The sequence below is a fragment of the Tyto alba genome, unplaced genomic scaffold (assembly GCF_018691265.1).
Source record: "Tyto alba isolate M040663 unplaced genomic scaffold, T.alba_DEE_v4.0 Super-Scaffold_38, whole genome shotgun sequence".
Taxonomy (NCBI): domain Eukaryota; kingdom Metazoa; phylum Chordata; class Aves; order Strigiformes; family Tytonidae; genus Tyto; species Tyto alba.
In genome coordinates, this window is record NW_024881313.1 from 33,070,269 (window position 1) to 33,093,669 (window position 23,401).

A 23,401-nucleotide genomic window follows, 5' to 3' on the forward strand; every position below is an offset into this window, starting at 1 on the left:
AAACTATCTATCTATCTATCCATCTATCCATCTATCTATCTATCTATCTATCTATCTATCTATCTATCTATCTATCTATCTATCTATCTATCTATCTATCTATCTATCTATCTATCTATCTATCTATCTATCTATCTATCTATCTAAACTATCTGCCTCAGCAGCAGAACTTGGTGTCTTCACATCTACTTCTAATAGCATAAAAATAGACAGCGGCTTACACAGATTTCTTCTTCCTTAGAAAGAACAAAAGAAAAAAAAGACATAAACCACCATGTAGAGAAGAAATCTGGAAGGGTTATAAAGAACTGGAAGCTTTATAATATTTAAGAGGTTTTGATGCATGATGAAAAAAAGTGCACCGGAAAAAATTTGATAAAAGAAATAAAAGCATGCAAAATATATGTTCATAAATGTACAAAGAACCACAGATAAGGACTCAGAGAAGAGGGAAAGATTTCCATAATGCAGGAATGCCATTTCTTGAGAAGAAAAAATGCATTCTTAAACAATTAAATGACTTGTTTACTTCAGTATTCACCAAGGAGAAGGGGAGACATGTGCCATTAAGAAAATTGCTTCCCAGGAGATACACAACCCTGCAGAGACTTGCAGTGAGATAGAATAAAATATAATACAAATGGGAATCAAAGACTTTCCAGAACAGATAATCAAGAAATCAGACTGTCAGAAGATGAAACTAAAAAAATCCTCCTGGAATTCTAATAAAAGTGCTTAAATAGATGGGGAAGGCTCTTCCATTCATCTAGGCTCATCCACTATTAAATATTTAATGCACATACGCACACATACGCATGTTTTCCTTACAGCACTTTTCAGTGAACAAAAGTAGAAGATAATGAAAGCAATTTAAACTTATTAGTTTCAACTACAGATACACATCACATCATTCAGCTGTTCTTAAAAACAACTGAGCTCACCAACCATTTTGTCCAAGATGTGTAAATTCTATGGATTTAGAGCAATAAAGACAAAAAGCAAGGGAATATAAAACATTTGTCCATAATTTGACAATGCAGTCAGATTCAAGCCAACAATATGAGCTCAGAGGTCTTTTTGATTAAAGTCTGCATGTGTCTGTAGAACATCCATCCATGTAATATTTGGTACTTGGCCTGCAAAATCTTGTGAAATACTAATACCACTTTAAAATCAAGCACTTGTCAGAAAAGGAGCCACCAGCTTCCAGATGGGAATTATGTAAAATGATGGCATGGGCTTGCTTTTCTAGCGAAGGTCTACAAAAACTGATTTAAAAATGTGTTGAAGACTGGTCCATGGCTAGGAGTCATAGTAATGAACAGTAAACTGGAGGACTTCAAGCTGTTAATCAAAATCTCTGGGTTTCTCTGAGTAAGCAAAGAGTAGAAATGGACCTTAGATACTGGTAGCATTACTTTTAAAATGATAACATTATCATGTTTCTCATGTGACCCCTCTAAATCATAGATGACAGAGTGAATATTTACTATATTTTTTTAAAGAATTTTTATTCCTGGAGTCATATTTTGTCCCCTAAAGAGACAATGAGAGGTGACAGTATTCAGGTGATAAACAACCATTTAAAAGTAATTTTCCCTTACTCTATAGAGGTTTATCAGCCAGCTCTGATCTCATTGATACTCAAGGCACTGGATTTATCAGGATGTCAAGTCTATTTACCTATAAGAGGCATGGAAAACCAAAAATCTAAATATTAGAATGCTGTCAAGAATGCTAGTCAGAATTACAGCTAGACAAAGATCAGCTATCCAAAATATAGACAAAAAACTACAGGTTGAAGTAAAACAGCCCAGTAAGCACTGAGATATTTAAGAATGAACTGGGAAGATCTCAACAATAATGAGCCTGGGATGAATGCACATGGTTCTTCAGAGCAACTCTGCCATTCTCCAGTAAAGTATGTTTTTGATGAAACTTTAGCATTTTCCATCCAGCTGACCTTGTCTGACTTCCAAACCCTAATAAAAATATAGCACCATGATGTGATACCTGCAGAGAGCAATATGGGATTATTAGTACATAAGATGAGATACAGCTGTGATCTCCTACTACCAGAGCCAGAAGAAGTGCCTTGTTACAATATGATTTCACTGGATGCTAGGTCACACTTTTAATTGGGGCAAGAGATTGATTTTTGGGCTTGTGCTCTAAACTAATCTAACAGTTCGTGTTACTGAGTCTCAGGCAAAACCAGAATTACAGTATTCTCTGTATCTTTTTGAAAACTAAGAGTCTCTCAGAATATCTTGTTTATTCTCATGTCATTCTCAGGATAAGGAGATCTTGGAATTTTCTGCATAGGTTCTCAGGAATGTTGAAACACAATACTCTTCTAAACAGCCTCTCTCCACACAGATCATGTCCTCATCAGTTAAAATAAATAAAGCATACACTTAGTACAGCCATTATTTCAATTTCTTATCAACAGTGATATGATCACTTTTAAGCAATACCACAATTAGCCTCATTTAAGATACAGTTTAAAAGTGGATTGTAAAATATTCTCCTTACTTAAAAGACTAAAATATCACTCCAGCCCTACGGTTCTGCTTCATAACATAGATGTATAAACCTCAAGTACGCAGTCAAGAGGAAATGCTTATGTTTGAAATGGGGTGTAACTTTTGTCTTCACAGCTCTGCATATGGACGATCCTTTCTTTCCTGTATCTCCTTCTCATGTGTGACATGGGAAAGCAGTTTTCTATTCCTGTATTATCTCCTTAAATTTGTAGTGGTGCATTCAATAAATGGAGGGTTAGGATAAGGGGTGAAGAGACATCAGGGCTATTGGTCTGGGTTTATATCACCTTTGCTATAAATAGACTTTCTCAGTGGTTACTGTATCAAGAAAATCCCTGGCTGTAGCATCCTTTCTCTACCCAAAAGCCTTTTCTCACATTTCCTCAATTTCCCCATTCCCTTCTTCCCCATATGTTCTGAGCTCCCCAGGGGGCAGGATGACGTATTTTGGGATAACAAGAGATTTTCATCCTATTAAATTTGGTTGGTCCCTGCCTGTGAAGTGGTCACAGAATCAGGTAGCAAGGATGAATGACACAGATCACTATATATTGCTCAGAGGTGGGGCACAGATCACTACATAGTCTTTGAGGACTGGGCACAGGTCCATACATAGCCCTCACTCTATAGCCTGAGCCCAGGCCCCATTAAACCCCACAACAGCGAGTAAATGCCCATAATCTTTCAGGTTTGGGTCTTCAAAAATGGGATTTTTTTCAGGTGCCCACAAAAGAATGAGTCTGTGTTTTGCACAATGCAGTGCACATTTTGTCCTGGGTAATCAAACAACAATGCACTGAAAGTTTCAGTAGGCTGAAAGAGTTTATCACCCAGCCACAGCAACAAATAATCAAGGTCGAAGGTGCAGGGTGTCTCTATGGCCTGACAGCAGTGGAGCAGAAACAGCCTCCTGGGGAAATGCATGTTTCTTGTTCCTATTTTAGTGAAACTCCCACCAGATCCTTGAACATTAGGACAAAAATACAAAGCAAAACATCCCAATCCCCACTATGAAAATCTACTTACAGAACAATTCAATTTCTGGGAAGGTGATGCATGGAAACAGCAATTGTATGGGCTGTGGTTAGTTGCCTATTCAGCACTATGCACCATCATTTTATACATTCTCTTTCATCCACCTTTATTTCCCTTTTCTGTCAAAACTCTATGCACTAACTCAACCTTGTTGAGTACAGTTAAGGAGGAAAACCCATTCCAACATGCCAAGTTTTGGTGGTGGTCAGCACTGGGATGTACGTGTGCCCTGAAGCAGTGCCTACGGTTTGGGGGCTGACCACAGCCTGGGGACCAGAGGAGGTTCATTCTCACTGACACATGCAAACTTTTCCAAATCCAGAGAAGTCCCTCACCAGCAAAGAACATTTTATTCAAGAATAGAATGTAATGGGAGCCCTGCCTCCATTTCAGGGGGTGCTGCCTCAGACAAACACTAAGGGAGAGTTTGCTTCAAACCTTTCTTCTTTCCTTTTTTTTTTTCCTAATGAGCCATAAGATATTGACCTTTTCTGTAACATAAGGAGGTGGTTGCTGGGCTTTTCTCTGCTGAACTGCTAACATCTGCATCTAACCATTAATTACTCAAGATCTTTTTTTTCAGTCTCAGCAGTCATTACTCTAATTCTTAGTATCAAAACCTCCCATCAGGGGACTATTCATTATTATTATTGCTGTACATGGTTTCTAAGGTGTCCACCCACATCACAACTGATTCTGGAAGAGAGAAGCATGTGATAAGAATTGCTTTGCCTACACAGAAAAGGAACATTTCACATAAAAAATGATATGCAGTGACCAACATGGGCGAACAAACGGCAAATCCCCTTGGTAAATGATACGGTGTTGAGCTGCTGAAGTGGATTTCTTCCCACCAGCACAGCAGAGTCCTGCTTGAACTGTCTTCCAACGCTGAGCTGCTTTTAACATGCCACTGCTTGGAAGTGAGTGATGCTCAAATAACGGCTTTGTTTGATAAAATGCTGGCTCTTTCTTTTTAAAGAAGTACAAAATATGTTCACAAGCAATAAGCCAGTATGTGATTTAACCACTGTCCCAGTGATTTACAGTGTTTAATTCAGATGATTATAAAATGCAAGAAGCCCAACAGCTCCAACAGGGCTTGAGCCAAATGCCAGTAAACTCAACTGAAAGATTCCTATCCACTTCGGAGGATCTAAGGTCAGGCTCCACAATAAAGCCATCAAGTTTAAGTATTGCAAGGGCCAGCCTTCTGTCGTCAAAATACAACTGAAAAAGCATATCTCATCATGAGGATGTTGTTATTTATAGCCTGACATAAAAGCCACCACACTATGCAGCAGAGGTGCCTTAATTAACTGTAAAAACTATCTCAAAAAGATGTTAAAACCTATGGAATCGTAACTGGTAAAAAGGGAAGAGAGAGAAGATGTAGCAATAGCAGATTCTTTGCGAACTACAGAATACTTTTTTCTACCTATTTAATAAATTCACATTGTTATTTGGTTTTATATAACATTTTATAAGGTTTATTTCAACCTCTATATATCATTGTTGGGGGAAAATATTCAGCTCCTATAAGTAAAGTCTAATTAGCTGAAAACAGACTATTAATTACAGTAGTACTTTTTCCCTTTAAAATAAAATGTGGGCTCTAGTATGAGTTTATAAATATTAAAAAGTGCAATTGTACAGCATTCCCTACAGTAATTATAACATATCACCTCTGTCAGGGAAGTACTATTTCTTTCCTTGCTTTGCAGTCAGGGAAACTGAGGCACAATAAGTTTCTTTGATGTTACAGAGAAGGGACATAACAGGCCGGAACAAAATAAAACAGTCTTGGTCAAACAGACAGATATCTGCAGCAGAACCAGTTCCCTGAAGTTTTTTTAACCATGATTTTAAATAATGAAACACATTTTCCTTTTACTGTGAACATGGAAATGGGAACATGTGCAAGGAAAACCTTGTTGTCTTGCAAAATATTCTACAACAGGGTATGTACAAATCTGATTAAGTTTTCTTTAATTAACTTTAACTTCTTTCCTGCCAGTAGCTTGTATAAAAGGAGGCGACAGGAACATTAGCGAGAGCTATGCAGAGAGATTTACAGACATCACTTTGAAAATTTACTCACAGTGAAGCACGGGCTCAGTTCCTCCTCCTGTTATGTGTAGGCAGGAAGAACTGAACTCAGCTCCACAATTGCTCCTGTGATCTACTCACCATGTTCCTCTGACTACGCCATATAAATTTTGGAAGAAATATGGATTCTGCTTAGGAGTAACTGTGTACAACTCCCTCCTTCCCATACACAAAATCAATGAGGAGTAGGAATAACTGCTGATTTTCTCACTGATCCCTATAAGCATATTTGGAAGCTCCCGTCGACGTGCCCCAGCTGGTTGTGCTAACACCATGCTCAGAGATCATATGATGGGGTCAGTACTGATCCCTGACACTTAGCTCTGCTGAGAGGGAAATGGTTCATGCAGAACTGGATGAGCACTAGGAGGTCTAAGGGAATGTATGTTTTATGCTGGGCTTTATTTTGGGGAATGCAAAAAAACCACTAATGTTTCTGCTGACCACAGTTAAAGGTAGAGGCATCCCCTTGGATATCAATTCAAAATCAGCTCTTGCTCAGGACCTGCAGTGCCAGATCAAACCAATGGTCCAGCAGCACATGCTGGTGTGAAATGACCTTAACACTGGTGAGGAAAATCCTGCAACAAAGTTAGGGGAACACTCTGGTCAGTCATGGCCTAACCATGAAAACTCTGAACAAACCAAGCTTTTTCCCTTATTTCAGTGAAGGATGTACATGACAGACCATCCATATTGGACTCAGCAGGAGCAACATTATTAAAACCCACAAAGGAATAAAGCCATTTTCAGTGGCTGGATTTCATAAGTAGGTTGTTGCTTAAATTGTACTGCTAAATTTTTATTTGACAAAGTTAGGAAAAATAACATTGTGAAATAACTGTATATGGTATTTGTGTTCCCCTTTTTCCCAGCACAAGAGCTCCCTGTTCCACATCTAGACCTGTAGATACTATCGCAGTACCTATTAAATTACAACTAGCTGGCAATTGCAATGCAGCAAGTGCAACTGTGGGGTTACGAGAGGAGATCTGTAAAAATATTTATAATGCAGACAGCTGTAAGCAGTTATTGGCAGGTACCTCTGAAGAGCAGCACTGTTTAGAGGAAAGCAGATGGGACGGTACAGAAGATGTTCGTACCAGGGACCATGAGCAGCCAGCTCAGCGGCTTGTTCCACTAGATGGCACACGGCACCAGCATCTCATTTTTGAGTGAACAGTAGGAGAAAAATGGGTGACGTGCAGGAAAGCTGAACTGAGCATAACTTCCCTACACAACTCGGCCCAGGAAAATAAGATGTGCCGTTCTTAGTAGGCTCCCCCTGTGAAAACTAAAAAACACGGGTCATTGAAAACAGAAGGCAAATGTGGCAAAAACAGTGCAGGTTTCTACCCCAAGTTTACCAAGAGGCTGTGAGGAGGCTGAAATAACAAAAGAAGATGAAATTAAATCTGTGCAGTATCCCTGCAGGGATATATACTCTTTCTACTACTTCAGGCATATTTTCACTTTTAAATAAGATCCTTTGAGTCTATGTCATTGGCATATACTAGTTGTCCTATAGAAAACCAAATTGTGCTGCTACTCCTTAAGCGGGGAGTTTAATTCTACAGCAGCTCTGATGGAAAAATGTTGTAGTCCTACATCCTGTATAAAATACCATTTATGAACATATGTTCTAAGGACGTGCTCAAATTGACTTGTCAAACTTATGGGAAGCTTGGAATGGAATCTGTAAAATGCTAGTACAAGCCCCTTTTGACTTCAGACACAGCCTGAATCTGGAGAGTCTGCAGAACACAGCAAAAATTATTAGAAATTTCCCTTTTAAAAGCAATTTATACTGGCAGATTAACGTCACATTATTTAAAAAGTGATACCACAGATTAGATCAATTGGCTTCCTTATTAGTTAGCCTCAGCAGGGGTGTAGCAAGGGCATGAGTGAATACAAAGCCTAAACTGTCTGGCCTTTCTGATGAGGCAGATCATAGACAAGGATGAGGAACAAGGTAGAGAGAGCACAGGGAATGTCACACTGTTACAGCCTGTTTCCAGGAGTGAGTGTCTAATGAGCAGGAGGGATATTGCAGAGGGGAAATGAGTTCGTTTTCTGGCAGTCACTGCCTCAGCTGCTGATTTGGAGGTATGCTGAGGTGCCCCTGGCGCACACCGACAGGGGGTAAAGCTGGTGCCTAGTTGCAGAAGAGGACTAATGCATGAACAGCTGTAGAAATGGCAAAGCGGTTCTTGTTTGGTACCAAAGGCTTTTCTCACTCATGTTATCGTCAGGTGGAGGGCAAGGATGCTGCCTGTGGGTTGCAAACTTTGTTGTCACAATAGGACCTGGAACGTCAAACTGAACCGTATCTTGTGCTGTGTCAGTGTGCTCAGTCCTGCCCTCAACAACCCTCATCCACACACATCTATCAGAGCAATATTCCTGTGTTAAATATGAAATATGTGATGAACAGATTTTTACCCCTTCATCCAACAGAGGCTCTACTTTCAGTTGATGTATTTCATCATCTGTTACATCACGTTCACCTGCTATACTTGTTCTCTCTCTTCATGCACCACCTTAAAATATACACAGAACTCCAAAGGAACAATAAATACCCATGTTCCAGCGAAACGGTAATGTGCCACCCTTTCCAACACTCACATGCACTATGATCTCCTGAAAGATCAGCGCAGTTGTTACCGTGCAATATGGTTTATAATGCCTACAGATGTACCTACAGCCTAAACCACTTTGTAAACCATACCTGCAGCAACACAAAATGCAGCAATCCTACCAGCCCTCCTCCTGCTACGGGGTTGCCTGATCCACCACTGTATCATGTTGTTGGGACACTAATGTCTGAAACAACTCTGTGCCTTCTGGCACCCTCTCACTTTCCAACTTTTCCCCTTATACTGGGTATTTCTCCTCTGACGCATCCAACCCTCCAACTGCCTGCACCACTGCTCAACCAAACACGGAGAGCAAGGTGAAACACAGCTGAGTGTGCAATACAGTTAAAGCTGGAGGGAACAAGAAACTGGTTGTCAGAGACAAAGAAAGATCATGTAGTAGTAGCAAACTGACTGGACCACTGTATTGCTAATTTTCAGCATTTCTAACACATGATACTTCTACTTTTTCCACCTCTGTTTTGTCTGGAATAGAACTATGCTGTCAGTCAAATGATTTTGCTGTTAGCTGAGTTTACTGCAGAGAAAAAGCTTACATGCTCAAGCTGTGTGTTCATCCTGTTGCTCAACACCATTTCAGCCCACAAGCTGATTTCAGATATATTGCCAGAAAGATGCAGTTTTCAAAAGCTAAGTAAATCCAGTAAGGTCCTGGGGGAAAAAAAACAACCAACCAACCAACCAACAAAACAAAACAAAACCCACAGACAAACAAACAAAAAACCCTGACAACATAAAAAAAGTAAAGAAAAAAAAACAATGAAAAACTGAAGACCAGATTGAGGCAGGGAAGGAGACTGAAAAAGTCTGGAGCATGTCACACTGGGACACCAGAGCTTTGACATGGATGGTGGTGAGAAATCTGCTGATTCCCATGTTCCAACTGTACGTGGAAACGACTTAAACTCAAGGTCATAATTTTTTTGGTGAGTCAATCGCAAGATACAAGCTGTAGGGAAGCAGGCTTCACAAGCTCCAGGGCTCACAGATTTTAAATCATGTATGATTCTAGTACAGATTTTCTTGTACAAAGTATTGTTTCTCTGTTGCTGGGTAGAAGCCAAAGAAAGTTACTTCAGCTTTTTGTTTTGTTTTGTTTTTTAACCTGCTGTTTTGTTTTTTAACCTGCTGTTTTGTTTTGTTTTGTTTTTTAACCTGCTGTTTTGTTTTGTTTTTTGTGTGTGTGTGGACAAGTGTGCTGAGACAAATCCTTGAGGAAAACCTGAATATAACTAGTATTTTTATAGGGAAAAAACACCGAGAGATGTGCTTTTATCTTGCCATTAAATCTGCACTTCTCTATTGTTAAAACCACTGGTTAAAGTGCCAAAGAAATTGGATTGGAAAGAGATCATGGGTCTCAAAAATGTACGTCTTGCAATGTCTGACTTCTAGGACTTTTGCCCTTAACACATCATTCCTGTGTTAAACAGTGAGGTGCCCTAAGGACCTCCCAGTGGGAAGGCTGCTGATCCACTGTGCAGAGCCATAGTGGGAGTTGCCTAAAAAAGCAGAAGGAAATACTGAGCACACAGGCATGGCCAGGATCCTGCCTTTGCTCAGGGACAGGCACCTGGCCCATGGATGCAGAAATGCACTGGACTTTAGGACCTGCTCCACTGTCTTCCTAAGTCAGAGACACAGTAATCCATTTAATAGGGTGGTATGGGTGAGGGAGAATCATGTGCTCAAACAAGAATGATGTGCGATGTTCTACAGAAATGGCAGAGCACAACTATATTGTCCCTTTCTACCATTTCCACACAGTTATCACCAATATCATATCTTAAACACACAACCCAGCATCAGCTTCCTGGCTTTTAGCTTTGTTTTTACTGATAATGATTTAAGGAGTTTTGCTGCGCAACTTATGCATTTCCATTAGTGATTTGGAAATGTCACTCTGAAACATCATGTATCATCATATGCCTACATGTGTGTTACTGGTATGACGGCATCCCATTCCTGACCAGTTGGGCGAGTCCTTAAAGTATATAAAAAAAAAAAAAAAAAGGTATCTTTTAAGGGAAAAGCAGGTAGAAACTACAGGTAGAAACTACAGGTAGAAACTACAGGTAGAAACTACAGGTAGAAACCAGAGAAACCAGACAGGTGAGGTGAGCTGAAGAGTGATGGAGTTGGAGCTGCAGGTAACCTGCAGAGCCACAAAGACAAAGCTGAGTAAGGGGGATTTAGAAAATTGCAACTAATCAAAGCTAAAGAAGGATCCCCTCAAGATAATTGATGCCTGTGATAAACACTGAGCCTACCTCAGGACCTCCAGTGGATAGGGGACCTAAAGGAAGATGCATTGTGTGATGTAAGTTTGTTACTTGTAATGATACATAACCATTCATGCTACGTGCTTTAGGTAAGGCAATATGCTTTCATTAAGCTTAGAAATGCAGTGTAGAACCTATGTGGCACTCTTATTTGTCTTCACTTACCTCACACTCTCTGAAAAGATAAACTATAAACCCGAAGGCTCGTAGCTTCAGTATAATTGTGAGTGCGTGTATCTAAGCAGCATCAGGATCCTGGGAACAGACTACTAGTCTATCTGCCTTCAGATGGGATGCTAGAGAGAGCATTTGTATCAAAGGAATCTGCCAAGAGATGCAAAATGGAAGGGCGATGCCTCAATTCTGACTAAATATAAGGGACTAAACACCCTTGGATAGATCCTCTGGCAGTGCTCTGGTGAGTGGCCAACTGCAGCTCTTAGCCAGATGCCAACACATCTATATTCTAGCCAAAAGCTTGAAGACTGGAATATGAAATTCATGTAGTCTGACTCTCTGGGGAAGCTGAGTATTTCTGTTTCCAGACTATGTCATCTTCTGTGCAACGCACAGCTCAACTGTCACAGGAAACCATTTGTCACGATATACATTATTTTGCAGAATTCTTAACATCTGAGTTTTAAAATGAAGACATTGAAAAATTGCTTACCCATGAGGTATTTTGCTGAGGACATAATATGCCGTATATGAGTGCTGATATACCTGCAAAATGAAATTAAGAAACAAAACAAAACAAAAAAAGAGATTAGTAATTGTCACCTGTATTAATAGGGCTCATTTTCTGCAAAAACAATTGAGTATTTATGGCTAGGGAGCTCTTATAAACACCTCAAAATCTGTAGTAAAAAAGAGCAATACATTAATTCACCTAATGCTGTTGTGTTCTTTTCATCTTGCACTTTATTACAGTGTTTGCCAAATCGTATACATCCAGATGCTCTGTGTCGTTACCATGACTACCAGGTCTTTGATTAAACTGGGGGCACACGGTCTCTGCAAGGGCTAAATATAGAACAATCATTAATGAGGACACCTTGGTCAGCTGGAGACATTCTCTATCATTATAACTAGACAAAACAGGGATATAATGCACATTTTTTTTGCTTTATTCCCACATAAATAAAATGGGGAGTGATGATATGTGATCTCAGAGTGGGTTGTAAGACCCCTGTCAGTCAGCAAATAAAACCTTATTGACTCAGGGCGTAAAGGTGACCTCATGTTTGTTTGACCTTCTAAGCTGCATCTTCATATCAATTTGCATTCTTTGGCCCTTGGGAAGGAGTTTGTCAGCTTGCATGGCAGGTCATCTCAGAAGGGAGAGTTTATTACTTATTTTCTAAGTAGTAAATAATAATACCAGGGTCAAGGTCAGTGATTTAAGAGTTGGTGATTTTCCTCTAGTGACAATGCAATCCCTAATAGTGATCTGTGGTTGCCCAAGGTAAGCAATGCTGAGCAACACAAGAGTCAGAGCACTAGTGTGAAAGGTCTAAGTATGAATGACTTCATACACATTTATACAGGCACTCACTTTTGCAGTTCTGTCCTGTTATTGTATATTACGAAATAAATAAACAACGAAGTCTCATAACAATCAGTTCATTTGACTTCTATTTAAATCTTTAAGCCACTTGGTCTCCAGTAGCACTCATAAAGCATCCTGTCCCAGAGGACAAAGGAAGAACTTCTTGAATACTTGCTTCACCAACCAAGTTTGTCTGATTAAAATTGTTTTTCCTAGGTACCTCTGTTTTTTGCACAATTCTTTTATTTTATTTATGCCAAGAAACCATGAGATGTTCGGGATGGTGCTGCCAGCCCCAGCAGTGGCAATCCCAAGCACATCATTAGCATCACAGACAAGTAAGCATGATTTATGACATGTCACTCTCAAGGGCAAGCCTGTATAGTGGCCTTTGTAACAGGCTTACATCTTTTGGGCACTCAGTAGAGAGTCAGATAAACACAAGGAACATCATCCTGCAGCTATTAAAACAAACTTCTCTGTTACCATTTGAATCCACACCCTAAATGCTTACACTACTCTATGAACCCCCTGAAAAAAAAATACCACTACCTTATAGAGGGGAGAGCACTGGATTTCTGCCTATGAAATGCAGAGACTGATGCCAGATTGATGGGATTCCCTTCCTCTCCTGTGCAGTTCACTTCCTTCATTACAAAGACATCATCAGGTTACATCCCCAAATCATATCTCCTTTTAGGCATTCAGATACATGAAGACTCCTCCAGCAAGGTGAATCTCTGGTATATTGATATTAGAGAAATTCTAGGAACACAAGTGAATTCACTGCAAGCTAGCATTTATTTTAGTACAGGTGTCCCTTTTAGATCCATCTGTTTCAGATAATGTCAAATAAATTACCATTATCTCATCTACATCCAATCATACCAAAGAGCTATTTCATCTTATAACGCTGGTATTGGAGACCTGGCTGATACATGTGGCCTTACATTTTATTTCAACTTTGGTGAAGTTCTAAAACTGCTAAAATTCCTTAAAGAAAATGCACTGGAAGACTAAATTTGCCTACAGAGCTGAAAAAGCTAATAATACATTGCCATTAAATACTGAGCAACTTTTGTCTTCAAATATCCTGGCAGTAGGATGTAGAAAGTGATGTAGATACATATGTTGTGATCTGAGGCAAGGACTGGTGTTTAGGGTAACACGCCACGATGTGTGGTCCAGGCATCAGCGGCAGAGGCAGAAGCCAGCCCCAAAAATGAGTATGAACAGACACCTTCAGGGGAAAATAGAGAAATGTGGCAGGCTGGAGGGAAAAGAAACATCCAGTGAAGTTTTGAGCAGGACATCTGCTGATGTCCCTGCTTGTGGTACAGAGTCCCCACAGCCATGCTAGAGAGTTTAGAGCTGTCTTAGAGCCATTAATGGAGACTGAGGTAAGACATTTTCTTTGACAAGAGAGCTTAGGAGTGGGGAAAACAAAAGTTGCGGGATTCTCTAAGAACTTTATTTTCCAAATATCATTTGTCATCCTCATGGGTCTTTGTACAGATTCAAAATGTCTCACTTTGGCTGTGCCTGTAGCATGTAGTCTTCAAAGACTTGCAGCTGGCAGAGTTCACTCACAGGAGCAATACTTCCTCAAATAAATCTTTAAAATCAGTAGGTTTGCTCATGTAAACAACTACTTGTATGAGCAAAGATTTCAGCACCAGACATTTATTATTACTATAGTCCTTAAGGACAACAGGATATTCAACATAAAAGTCCTTCTCATCCCAACTATTTCAAACCGTGTGTTCAGAAAACACACTGTGAGCAACACTCCTAAGCAGGCAGGAATCCAAGAGAAACATCACTTAACATCTTCTGAGGAATTAAATGGCTGATTTCCTCTTAGATATGAAAACCAAATTAAGCTATTTTAGCTTTTTGAGAGTGTGACTATGTCTATTTAATATCTCAACTAAAATTTCTGCTGGGGACAAGCTGAGTTAGGCTATTCACTTACCAGTAGGAAAACCCCAAACCAGGGAAAAGTACAGGAAAGAGATGAGAATTCTTTTGAAATCCAAAGCTAAGCCTCAGAGACTGGACAGTGCTTAAAAGTTAGTATTCATTTCATGTAACCTCTCTGTTTCTGAGTCTTAGCCAACAAAAATAACTGTATTAACTCTCCGTGTTACCCTTCTCTATCCAAGGGGTGTGGTAAAAGCCATTGGACTGATTTGATGCTCTTAGCCCTGATTTTTGGCTGGATCCCAGAATCCCACAGCTCCTCTCAGTAGAGAGGCATATCAGAAGGTAGCAGAGTTTTTGGCAACCATTTTGCTCTGTAGACCCTGTGTGCCAAGTCATCCTGCCAAAGTAAGTTAAAACAGGTTTGAGACTGCTCTGAAGGGTTCTAGGAATTACCAAAATCGAGTCACAAAAGCTCCCATGACAGCTCTGACCAATGAGTGCCGTAAAAGTCATTATACTAAAACCACTGTGCCAGAAACATTCTCCCACTGGGATTCTCATTCCAGGTCCCAGCAACAGATCTTGCTTACTTTCAATCTACATTATGCTCTGCAACATGTGCATGTTTACATTGAAATCATAAAGGGTCTAAGAGACAGATCTATCTGTTTCTACTTAATTCTTGGAAAGGCAATTATCTCTCTAAAATTCAGAAAAAATACAGGACAACACTTTGTTGTGAAGCCACTTACCTAATTTTATGTAATCAACAAAAGAAACCTGGACCTGACCAAATGACAGCAGAAGTACAAATGCTGAAGCACATATAGCAGGAGAGAAGAGCATCTGACTCTCCCCTGACACCAAATTCCAAAATAACAAATAAATTGTGGTTCCTACAAGCTATAGAAACAAAATGGAAGAAGCAATTTCTGTGCCACATTACTACAGAGCAAAGTATGGTGTGAATGATAGAGTAACGTCTCCTTGAAAGCACTTGCTTCATCTCCAGAGATACAGGTCCTAGTCCAGGAGGGCTTACTTAAATAGAAAATATATGTTATTTAAGAATAGAATGGATTTGGGCGCTTTTATTCACTGTGACTTTTAATATACTTTAAAAGAGAATCCATAGCTCTCATTTTTGACTCAAAGCAACTTCACAAATACTTGACATAAGGGCAAAAAGACTATCAGGATCCTGGTTACCTCTCTACATCTCCCCTGGTTTGTCACACAGACACAAGTTGGACACATAGAGTGTTTGCCTTCAATAATTTCTTGTTAAAAGTTTAAAATTGTCACTGTTCTTTTCAATTTGGCACTGCCGATGCAACTCACAAAGGATTAAGAGAAGGTTTTATATGGAAATTAGGGAATTTTTAGAAGGAGATTGTGAAATGTGTTTTCAGCATATTTGGCTGGTATGAAAGATTACACTACCTGCTAAGGATTTATTACTAACATCAGAAAAAAAGGAAGAGTTTAGTTTACACTTCCATCTTCTGTGCTGGTTTCTGTCACACTTTGTGGGTTGATACCATGCTAGCACCGGCAGTAGTCATTTATTGAAAGGCTTTCTTTTATGTTCATAAAAAAAGGTACTGAATCAATACAAACAGGAGGCACATGCAGACTTTCTGTCAAGGAGGTTTACAATCAAATAAATGGGAAAAAAACCCTCAGAAGAAGACTCCTCAAATCAGCCCAATCCTCTCATCTTCCAACAAGTCGTTCTGTCAAACCAGATAATTTAGGGTCTTACCACTCAGCATATTAAGCAGTTCATAGATATGAAATTAAACCCAGGTGGACTGGCTGTCACGATCTCATGATTATTACTTGATAAACACAGGAATAAAATGTGCTTTGCGTCCACTTTCTAAATGACTCCATAGAGCCATCTGGTCATTCGTGCAGTAGTGTTATTTACATTAAAAAATTATCTAGAAAACTGAAAAAAATCCCATAAAACTTAAGAGTTTGACAGGGAACAGATACAGGGCATAGTAGAAGTGCAAGTTGTGTTATAAAGCAGTTTGCAAGGCTTAATACAAAACTTCTAGTACTTAGTGTCTTTTTCAGGAATCACACATTTCTTCCAAAAAGTCATCCTAGTACCCTCAAATAAAAATGAGCACTCTAAAAAGTCAACAGAAATAAAACTGTACAATGGTTGTCTAAAGTCTGAAAATAGCAAGAATTTGATGTAATTAATCATAAAGCACTCAGTAGTTATCTGGGTAAAAGGAATCACTTTTTATTCTGTAACAATAAAATATATCTCTAGTAGATCCCCTCAGGATTCTTAACAGACCCTAATTGTCTCTATAATCTATTCCCTTTTATACTCTGTGGTAAGACAGTAAAAATACAGCACAAGTGGCTGGTGGAACAAGAACTGCCAGATCCTTTAAAAAGGTTTCCCATAAAGAGTCTCTAAAAAGACATTTGCTGGAAGTAGATCTTATATAGCCCATTTTCCTACTTGTGCTGTGAGCAGACAAATCCCCAAATGCACATATGAATGTCAAACTGATTGAATAATCACAAACATTTGACATAATTACATATTCCACCTTTCAAAATGGTGCTGGCACCCTTAAATGGTAACTCATGCTGTGATGCAAAATATACAGGTAAAAGATGATTTGCCATTTAGCCTTTAAAGTCTGTGATATTTAACCAGGCTCTGAAGTTGACAAATTAAGAGGGAAAAGAGAATAAAGTAGAATGCAGGAAGGCTGCTGCTCTGCATTGGCAAACAGCTCACGTATCTGGTACCCTGTTATCTAACGACGGCATGAAAGGGAGGGAAAAACAAGTTCAGACAGAAAATCACAAGCAAACGTTAGCCAGAGTTTGTGTTTCCTTCTACTACACAAACATACCATGCATAGAAAAGGATGACCCAAGTCACTACCACACTGTCACACTGATTCTTCTATTGGTCAGTCACCAACAAGCAAATACTGTGTTATCTTTACAGGGTAACTATGTCATTCGTATAAATCTTCCAGTAGAGAAAAGGAAAATTGTCTGACTAAAAATACCTTACTGCCATACTTCTTAATGATATTCTGTGGAGAACTAAAGCAGGTCACAGCATTTGTTTGTACAATTTTCTGTATTTTTGATGAAAGTCAACATCAAAGACTAAATTTTCACTTAATGAGTCAACAACATTTTCCTTCATCAGAAGTCTTTATGAATACATTGGTTTCATTGGGGCTGACAACCTGAAAATCGATTAATAACTTGAACCCTTCTGTTCTGTTGAGAAGAAATTCTTTTCCCATTACATGTTGAACTGGACCCCCAAAGGGATGAAGAATCTATTCCTGTAACTGACCACCAACTTCTTGGTAACGTTTTGTTCAATCTCCCATGTATTTGTGATTTAGAGCACAAGGGGATACTTCTGGCTGAGGCATGGTTTGTGGGCAGTTAGGTAATGATCTTTTCATTTTTTCCTATCACTGGAGACAGATTGGTCAGCAATATTCTCCCCAGCCCAGCTATTTTAGCAAAGTATTACCACCATTTTATTGCTAATACGCACTCCATAGAAACCAGCCTGGAATTAGATTCTCTGAAAAACCACATGCTATCTATTCCTTCTGTGTCACTGTAATAAAAAAAACACACCAAAATCCATACTGGTATTTTGTACCCTACACTCAGTGAAGCTCGATTGCTTGCAAGAACCAAACAAATCAATAAAGCCATGTAATTTGAGTTCTTTTCAATATTCTCACCTTTCAAATTCATTGTGATACTGACCTATTTTGTTTTCTTTTGAGACAGTAAATTCTCTTTTGTCTCTACATTGAATTATCCCTTTATACTTTATCATTTCCCATGTAATGTACCTCTAATACAGTCTCATGCCGTGTGCCAACCTGTTTCTGCAGCCCTCCAAGGAACATTGCCCATTTCTCTTTGTGCCTCTAATAAATTAGGAAAACCATAATGAAATGCTATCAACAATCATTTCCTGTGCCTTAGTTCAGCTGGTAGCCAAATAACCCACAGCTGCTATCAAACACCTGATTTGGGATGATCTTACCCACTGCACTGTATTCAGCTGATCAGCCACATGTGTAACATGGTCACAGCCATGGAAAGTGCACACTGAGAGCACTGTGCCACTCTGGGATGGTCTGGGGAGCTCAAGGAAGGGCAGAGACAGGGGAAATAGGTTTGAGAAGGAAAGGTGATAAGAAGAAGGGGTCTCTGGATTAACTGACATACAGAGCACATGACAACTGCTTGCCTTTGCTATAATTGTCTCTGTATTCCAGAGGAACTAACTTAAATTAATGTTTGGGCAAAAGGAGCAAGATATATACCTGGGGAATGCACATATTACAGATTAGTTATGCAAGGAAACCATTTTTCTTGGAGAGAGGAAGGGAGGATCCTGACCCAGCAGCATAACTGTGCCCGGATGAAACGACATTGCCAACTCTAAGTGGTCAATGTCTCAGACAGACCCAGTGGGTCAGCACCTTATCTCAGCCACACCAGTGTGAATAAGGAGCTGCTCCACTGCTACCCAATGTCATAGGAAATCATGGATCAGTGATTGGTATCTCCAGAACCAGGAAGAAATTTTAGCAACTGAATTGGAAGAAGAGAATAGAATGCTATGTACAAGGGATGGAGAGTGGAAGAACACAAGGAGCCAGTGGATCATCAGGAAGAGCCTTTGCATGGCTCTGTTTTTCAAATCTTTTAACAATTTAATCTTAAGACTTAAAATTAAATCATTGTAATATGAGCCTGAAGGAGCCTTCCTCTATAAGCTTGTCCTTGGTGCATAGAGGACAACCAGAACAGCTCTGCAGTCATGTAGTGCTGCGAATGCCCTGTCACTCACACTGGAAAGGCTTCCTCAGAGCAACAACATTCTCTCATCAAGGTGACATTAGGAAGGGACAGCACATTCATGCCACAAGGACTTGCATGTTAGAAGCTTTTGTAACTCAAACTCAAGCCAATTGTAATAGGGTCATGCACTGCAGGCAACACGCATAGGTAACATGTAAGTCTCTCCCACAAGCATACAGGGGGAGTGCTGGGATTAGAAGCTGATTTTCCAACCACCAAATCAAAGGTCTCTGAACCAGCAAAGCCAAGGAGTTACTCCTTCACAAATAGTGTCATCTCTAGTTTGCAAAATAACCATAAATAAAGTGTGATGACTACAGTAATAGATGGATTGCAGTGTGGTAAGATAATGCTGTTACTTCATGTTCCACAAACTGATTATCTATTTCTGTTGTTTCATGATAATAATTCTTTATTAAAAGATTTGTTTCCAAATTACAGTTCTGAGAACCTTATACTGCTGACAGTGCTGAAAAGGAATTTCAAGGCTGGCTTTAGGATTTATGACTCTGTGACATGGTGGAGGTAAAGTGGATGCTCTTTTTGCTACAAATGCAGCTCCAGAACCAACTTAGGCTACTGGTATTAACATACAGCTCGTGTGCCAGATCTCACCCCTAGGAGAGCGTTAATCCAATCTGCCAACTGCTGCTGCACTCTAATACAGCTCTGCCCTGCCAAGCAATTACAAAAGCCTCCTTTTGCTCCTGAGCCACCTGTCCCTCACAGCGCTCCACTGGCACCAGCAAGCACTTGCAGTCACTGGCTTAAAGGACGACCGCTCCATTTTTAACTGGTAAATAAAACGGCAGCTACAAAACACTCGGTAGGATTTTTGCACCAGCCTTTGTGCACTTGTTGCTCAGGTTATTGGGAAGCATCTGCCATCAAGTTATGAAGAATTATGAGTGAGGGTTATGAATAATGAGCTTGTTTTGTTGTTGATCTTGATTTTAAACTTTTATTGGTATTCATATCACATGGTATAAACTCCCAGGTTCCCCTCCCACTCTGCAGCAGGCATAGTGTAAGACCGGATGGAAATTCTCCAAGCACTGCACTTGCCCATTTTATAGTCCTGTTCAGAAACTTGGAAATGAGAATTAAATTATCTCATACACAGTTAACGTTGTGATTCTAACATACCAAACAATATATCTAAGGAAAAGATGTAGAAGAGAAAACCCCCAACATTATTATATAATAAGAATAAGAGTACAAAAGTATCCTAGGGCCAAATAAAAGTTTTAGAAGGACACAACAATTATCCCAAACCCAGGAAACATATAAAACCTTCAGATCCATACAAACACACACAAAACATACAACCGTGATTCTCTTGTAATATCTGTGGTCATAATAATATCTGTGTTGGGTCAGACACAAAGTCTATCCAGTTCACTATCCTGGCTCGGACAGTAGCTCAAAGCTGATTCAGAAGGAAAACTAGAATTAGCTTATTTATAGTCATCCTTCCCCAAAATACTTTCCCAGGCTCTCACGGTTTGCAGCTTGGAGCCACTCTCTTTGTAGCTGTCTGACTTGAGGGATGTCCCTGCCATTGGCCTCTCCAGTCATTTTTTACAAGCATTTACCCTTTTTGCATCTACAACCTCATGCAGCAATACCCCCTTCCCAGACAATGGTGCCAGAAGCCTGTATGGGATATGATTCCTCTGACCAGTCTTTGGTGTCTATTTTAGCCTTAGACTAACACCCTGTAGTTCACTGGTTATAAAGGCAGCCCAGGGTAGCTGATGTAGATGGGGAGTTTACATTGTTCACATCTATATTCACTTGACTGATGCTCACCTTCATTGACTTTGGAGTTACAAGTCTGAGGGCTGAAGGACAGCATGAGAAATTAATGCTTAATAATCACAGATTTTAATGAAATATTAGATAATGCCTCCCTTAAATGAAACATTTCTTGAGCTGAGCAGACTGAATGTGGAAAGACTCTAAAACCCTCTTTTTTGTGAAGTTTACAATGAAAGTGGTGCAGCTTTGTAGCAATTATGTAAGAACCAAACCATGAAAATGAGATGAATGCTTAGTATATCTAATTAATTTATTCACTTTTAAATAATTCACTTTAGCAGCAGAAATTAGCAACTACAGAACCACAGCATATGTTCTTTCTATTAAAATTTACTCTTAGCATATCAAAATTGCTTTTTCTACTATAGCAGTTGAGAACGTGAATACCACAAAGAAGTTAGCACTGTCACTGAAATCTTTTATGATGGTCATAGGCTCAGGGCACTCTTAGAAGACTCAAAGAAAGGAACCCAAGACAAGAAAAATGAAACCTTCAAAAAGCCTTAGAGAGCAGCAGTTAAAGAGCACTGAAGTAGATGAGAAAGGAGAATGAAAGTATTCAGATACATGCCAGGGACCTTGGTCCAAAATCCTCTCTCTGTTCAGTGAAAGATTCATTTTCCAGTTCCATATGAGATCAGGAGACTCTGAGCACTATCTCGATGCACACATGGATCTAATTCACTGGAGGTGACATTTTTATTTTCTGACATAAGGAAAAATAAACTGAAGTCACATATGAGACAGCAGGACTGTGGTGATGATGGGCATCTCTTCAGAAAGCGGGGGGACAGCAAGCAGGGCAGGAAGAAGCACAGAACATCCCTCATTCCTTGCCTGCTGCACCACCCTTCACAGCACCACCATCAACAGAATTGCTGTACGGGTATTCTTCCACTATTGCACACAAAAATCTGAGGACTCATTTCTGTAAAGACATGAGTAAAGCCCTATGATTTGTTTCCCTTTTCAAGAAAGAGCTTTTCTGAGCAGAGAATAGAAGAGAATAGAAGATTCCATTTTCAAATCTGGGTCATTAGCTGCCCAAGGAGGAATGTTAATTATTGGTTTTAACATAGCCTTGATAAAAACAGAGTTCTGCAGGCAGTTAAAGAGGTAAAAGGTACTTGTTCAGGGTAAAAAGAGAGCTGCACACTCCTTAGATTTAAGCATGTAACTCAGCTAAAGAGGAGAACATTTGCACCAGCAGATTTGCTTTTCTGAATACAGCAATTTCATTGGGGTGCTTTGCATAGTAAGATCTGGTTTTCCAGAAGAGGGCACTAAATATATTTTTTCCTATTTCAGTTATTCAAAATAAATAAATAAAAGAAATTGGAAATCAGAAGAATTAGATTATAAACTCCTGCAGGCTGGGACTGCTTCCTATGTTTCTGCATAGACACCAGAATTAAATTCTTTTTGATTTTGCCTTCTAATGCATTTTAAATCACTGTTGTTTTCCCAGTTTGCATCCTATTCTTAATATATTTCTTTCCTTAACATTTTAAAATAATATCTATATTTACCACAGTCCAGTACAAAATGGGATTTTTATTGTCCCTAAAAAGTTAGGAAGCAAAATTATACTAAAAAAAGGAACTCACCTCTATGTAATTCTGGAGCCTCTGTATGTTGCAAGGAACCTAGTTCTCTATTAAGTTCTAATTTTTCTTTCAACAATTTTTATATAGCTACATTTATTTAATTGCTCTTAAAGCAAAGTTCCCCTGTGTTTCACTAAGGTGGATTCATACAAGTGCAAGAAAGAAAACTGCAATGATTTTACTGCTGGCTGTCTATCTGATTTTGACTATCTAGGAAACCTTGTAAAATTACGTTACCTATGTTTTATTAAAAAATAAATTACAGTTTATTTTTAAGATATTTTGTGAATTTTGTTAGAATAAGAATCTATACCAGTCTGTTTGTTCAAGTTAGCTCATCTATACACTCAGAAAAGTAGAATGCAAAATCTAATCTTATCCAAGCAAAGAAAAATTGGTTATTTTTGTATCACAGTGTTTTGCCTTGAGCCTTTTTATTTTCCCTACTCTGTTTGATGAAAATCTCATTTGCTAAAGAAAATATTTACAGAGAAAGACTGCTGATAGCTGATACTAATACATAATCTACCTATGTACTCTTGCATGACAGGCTAATTATTTCTGACTTTTGATATTACTCTAGTCTTCCCTGGAACTGTGGATTTGCTTTTCAGTTTACTGATGTATATTGGTGCCTGTGAATAAATGTAGGATACAGTTTGTTGGCCTCTGCTACATGAATAAGGCTGTCCAACTTGGTTTGAAATATTACTTTGCACTCAGTCATGTCTGTGCAATTTGTGTTGAAGTCTCCCAGCTCAAATCAGAAGGCTTAAAGTTTAGTTCTAACTCCATTTATCTAAATTATTAGAACAGCAAGATTTTAATCCTTTGTTTTTAATAGAAAATATTTAAAGCTCAGAGGTGGCACAGCAGCTGAAGTCAGCATAGTCAGTTTTTAATGTGCTCCATTTCACACGGTTAGTATTTTTTTTGCAATAATCACAGTAAACAACACTCCCTGGAATGGAGA

At 39.1% G+C, this 23,401-nt stretch overlaps 1 protein-coding gene across 4 annotated transcripts in view; it reads right to left on the reverse strand.

The window, feature by feature from the left end:
- DPP6 (dipeptidyl peptidase like 6) overlaps positions 1 to 23,401 on the reverse strand; it is a 559,441-nt gene that overhangs the window by 109,711 nt on the left and 426,329 nt on the right. For all 4 annotated transcript variants that reach the window (XM_033009667.2, XM_042801789.1, XM_033009666.2 and 1 more), the window contains exon 6: positions 11,303 to 11,355. In XM_033009667.2, coding sequence (XP_032865558.1) covers positions 11,303 to 11,355 — 53 coding nt within the window. The remainder of the gene's footprint in view (positions 1 to 11,302; positions 11,356 to 23,401) is intronic.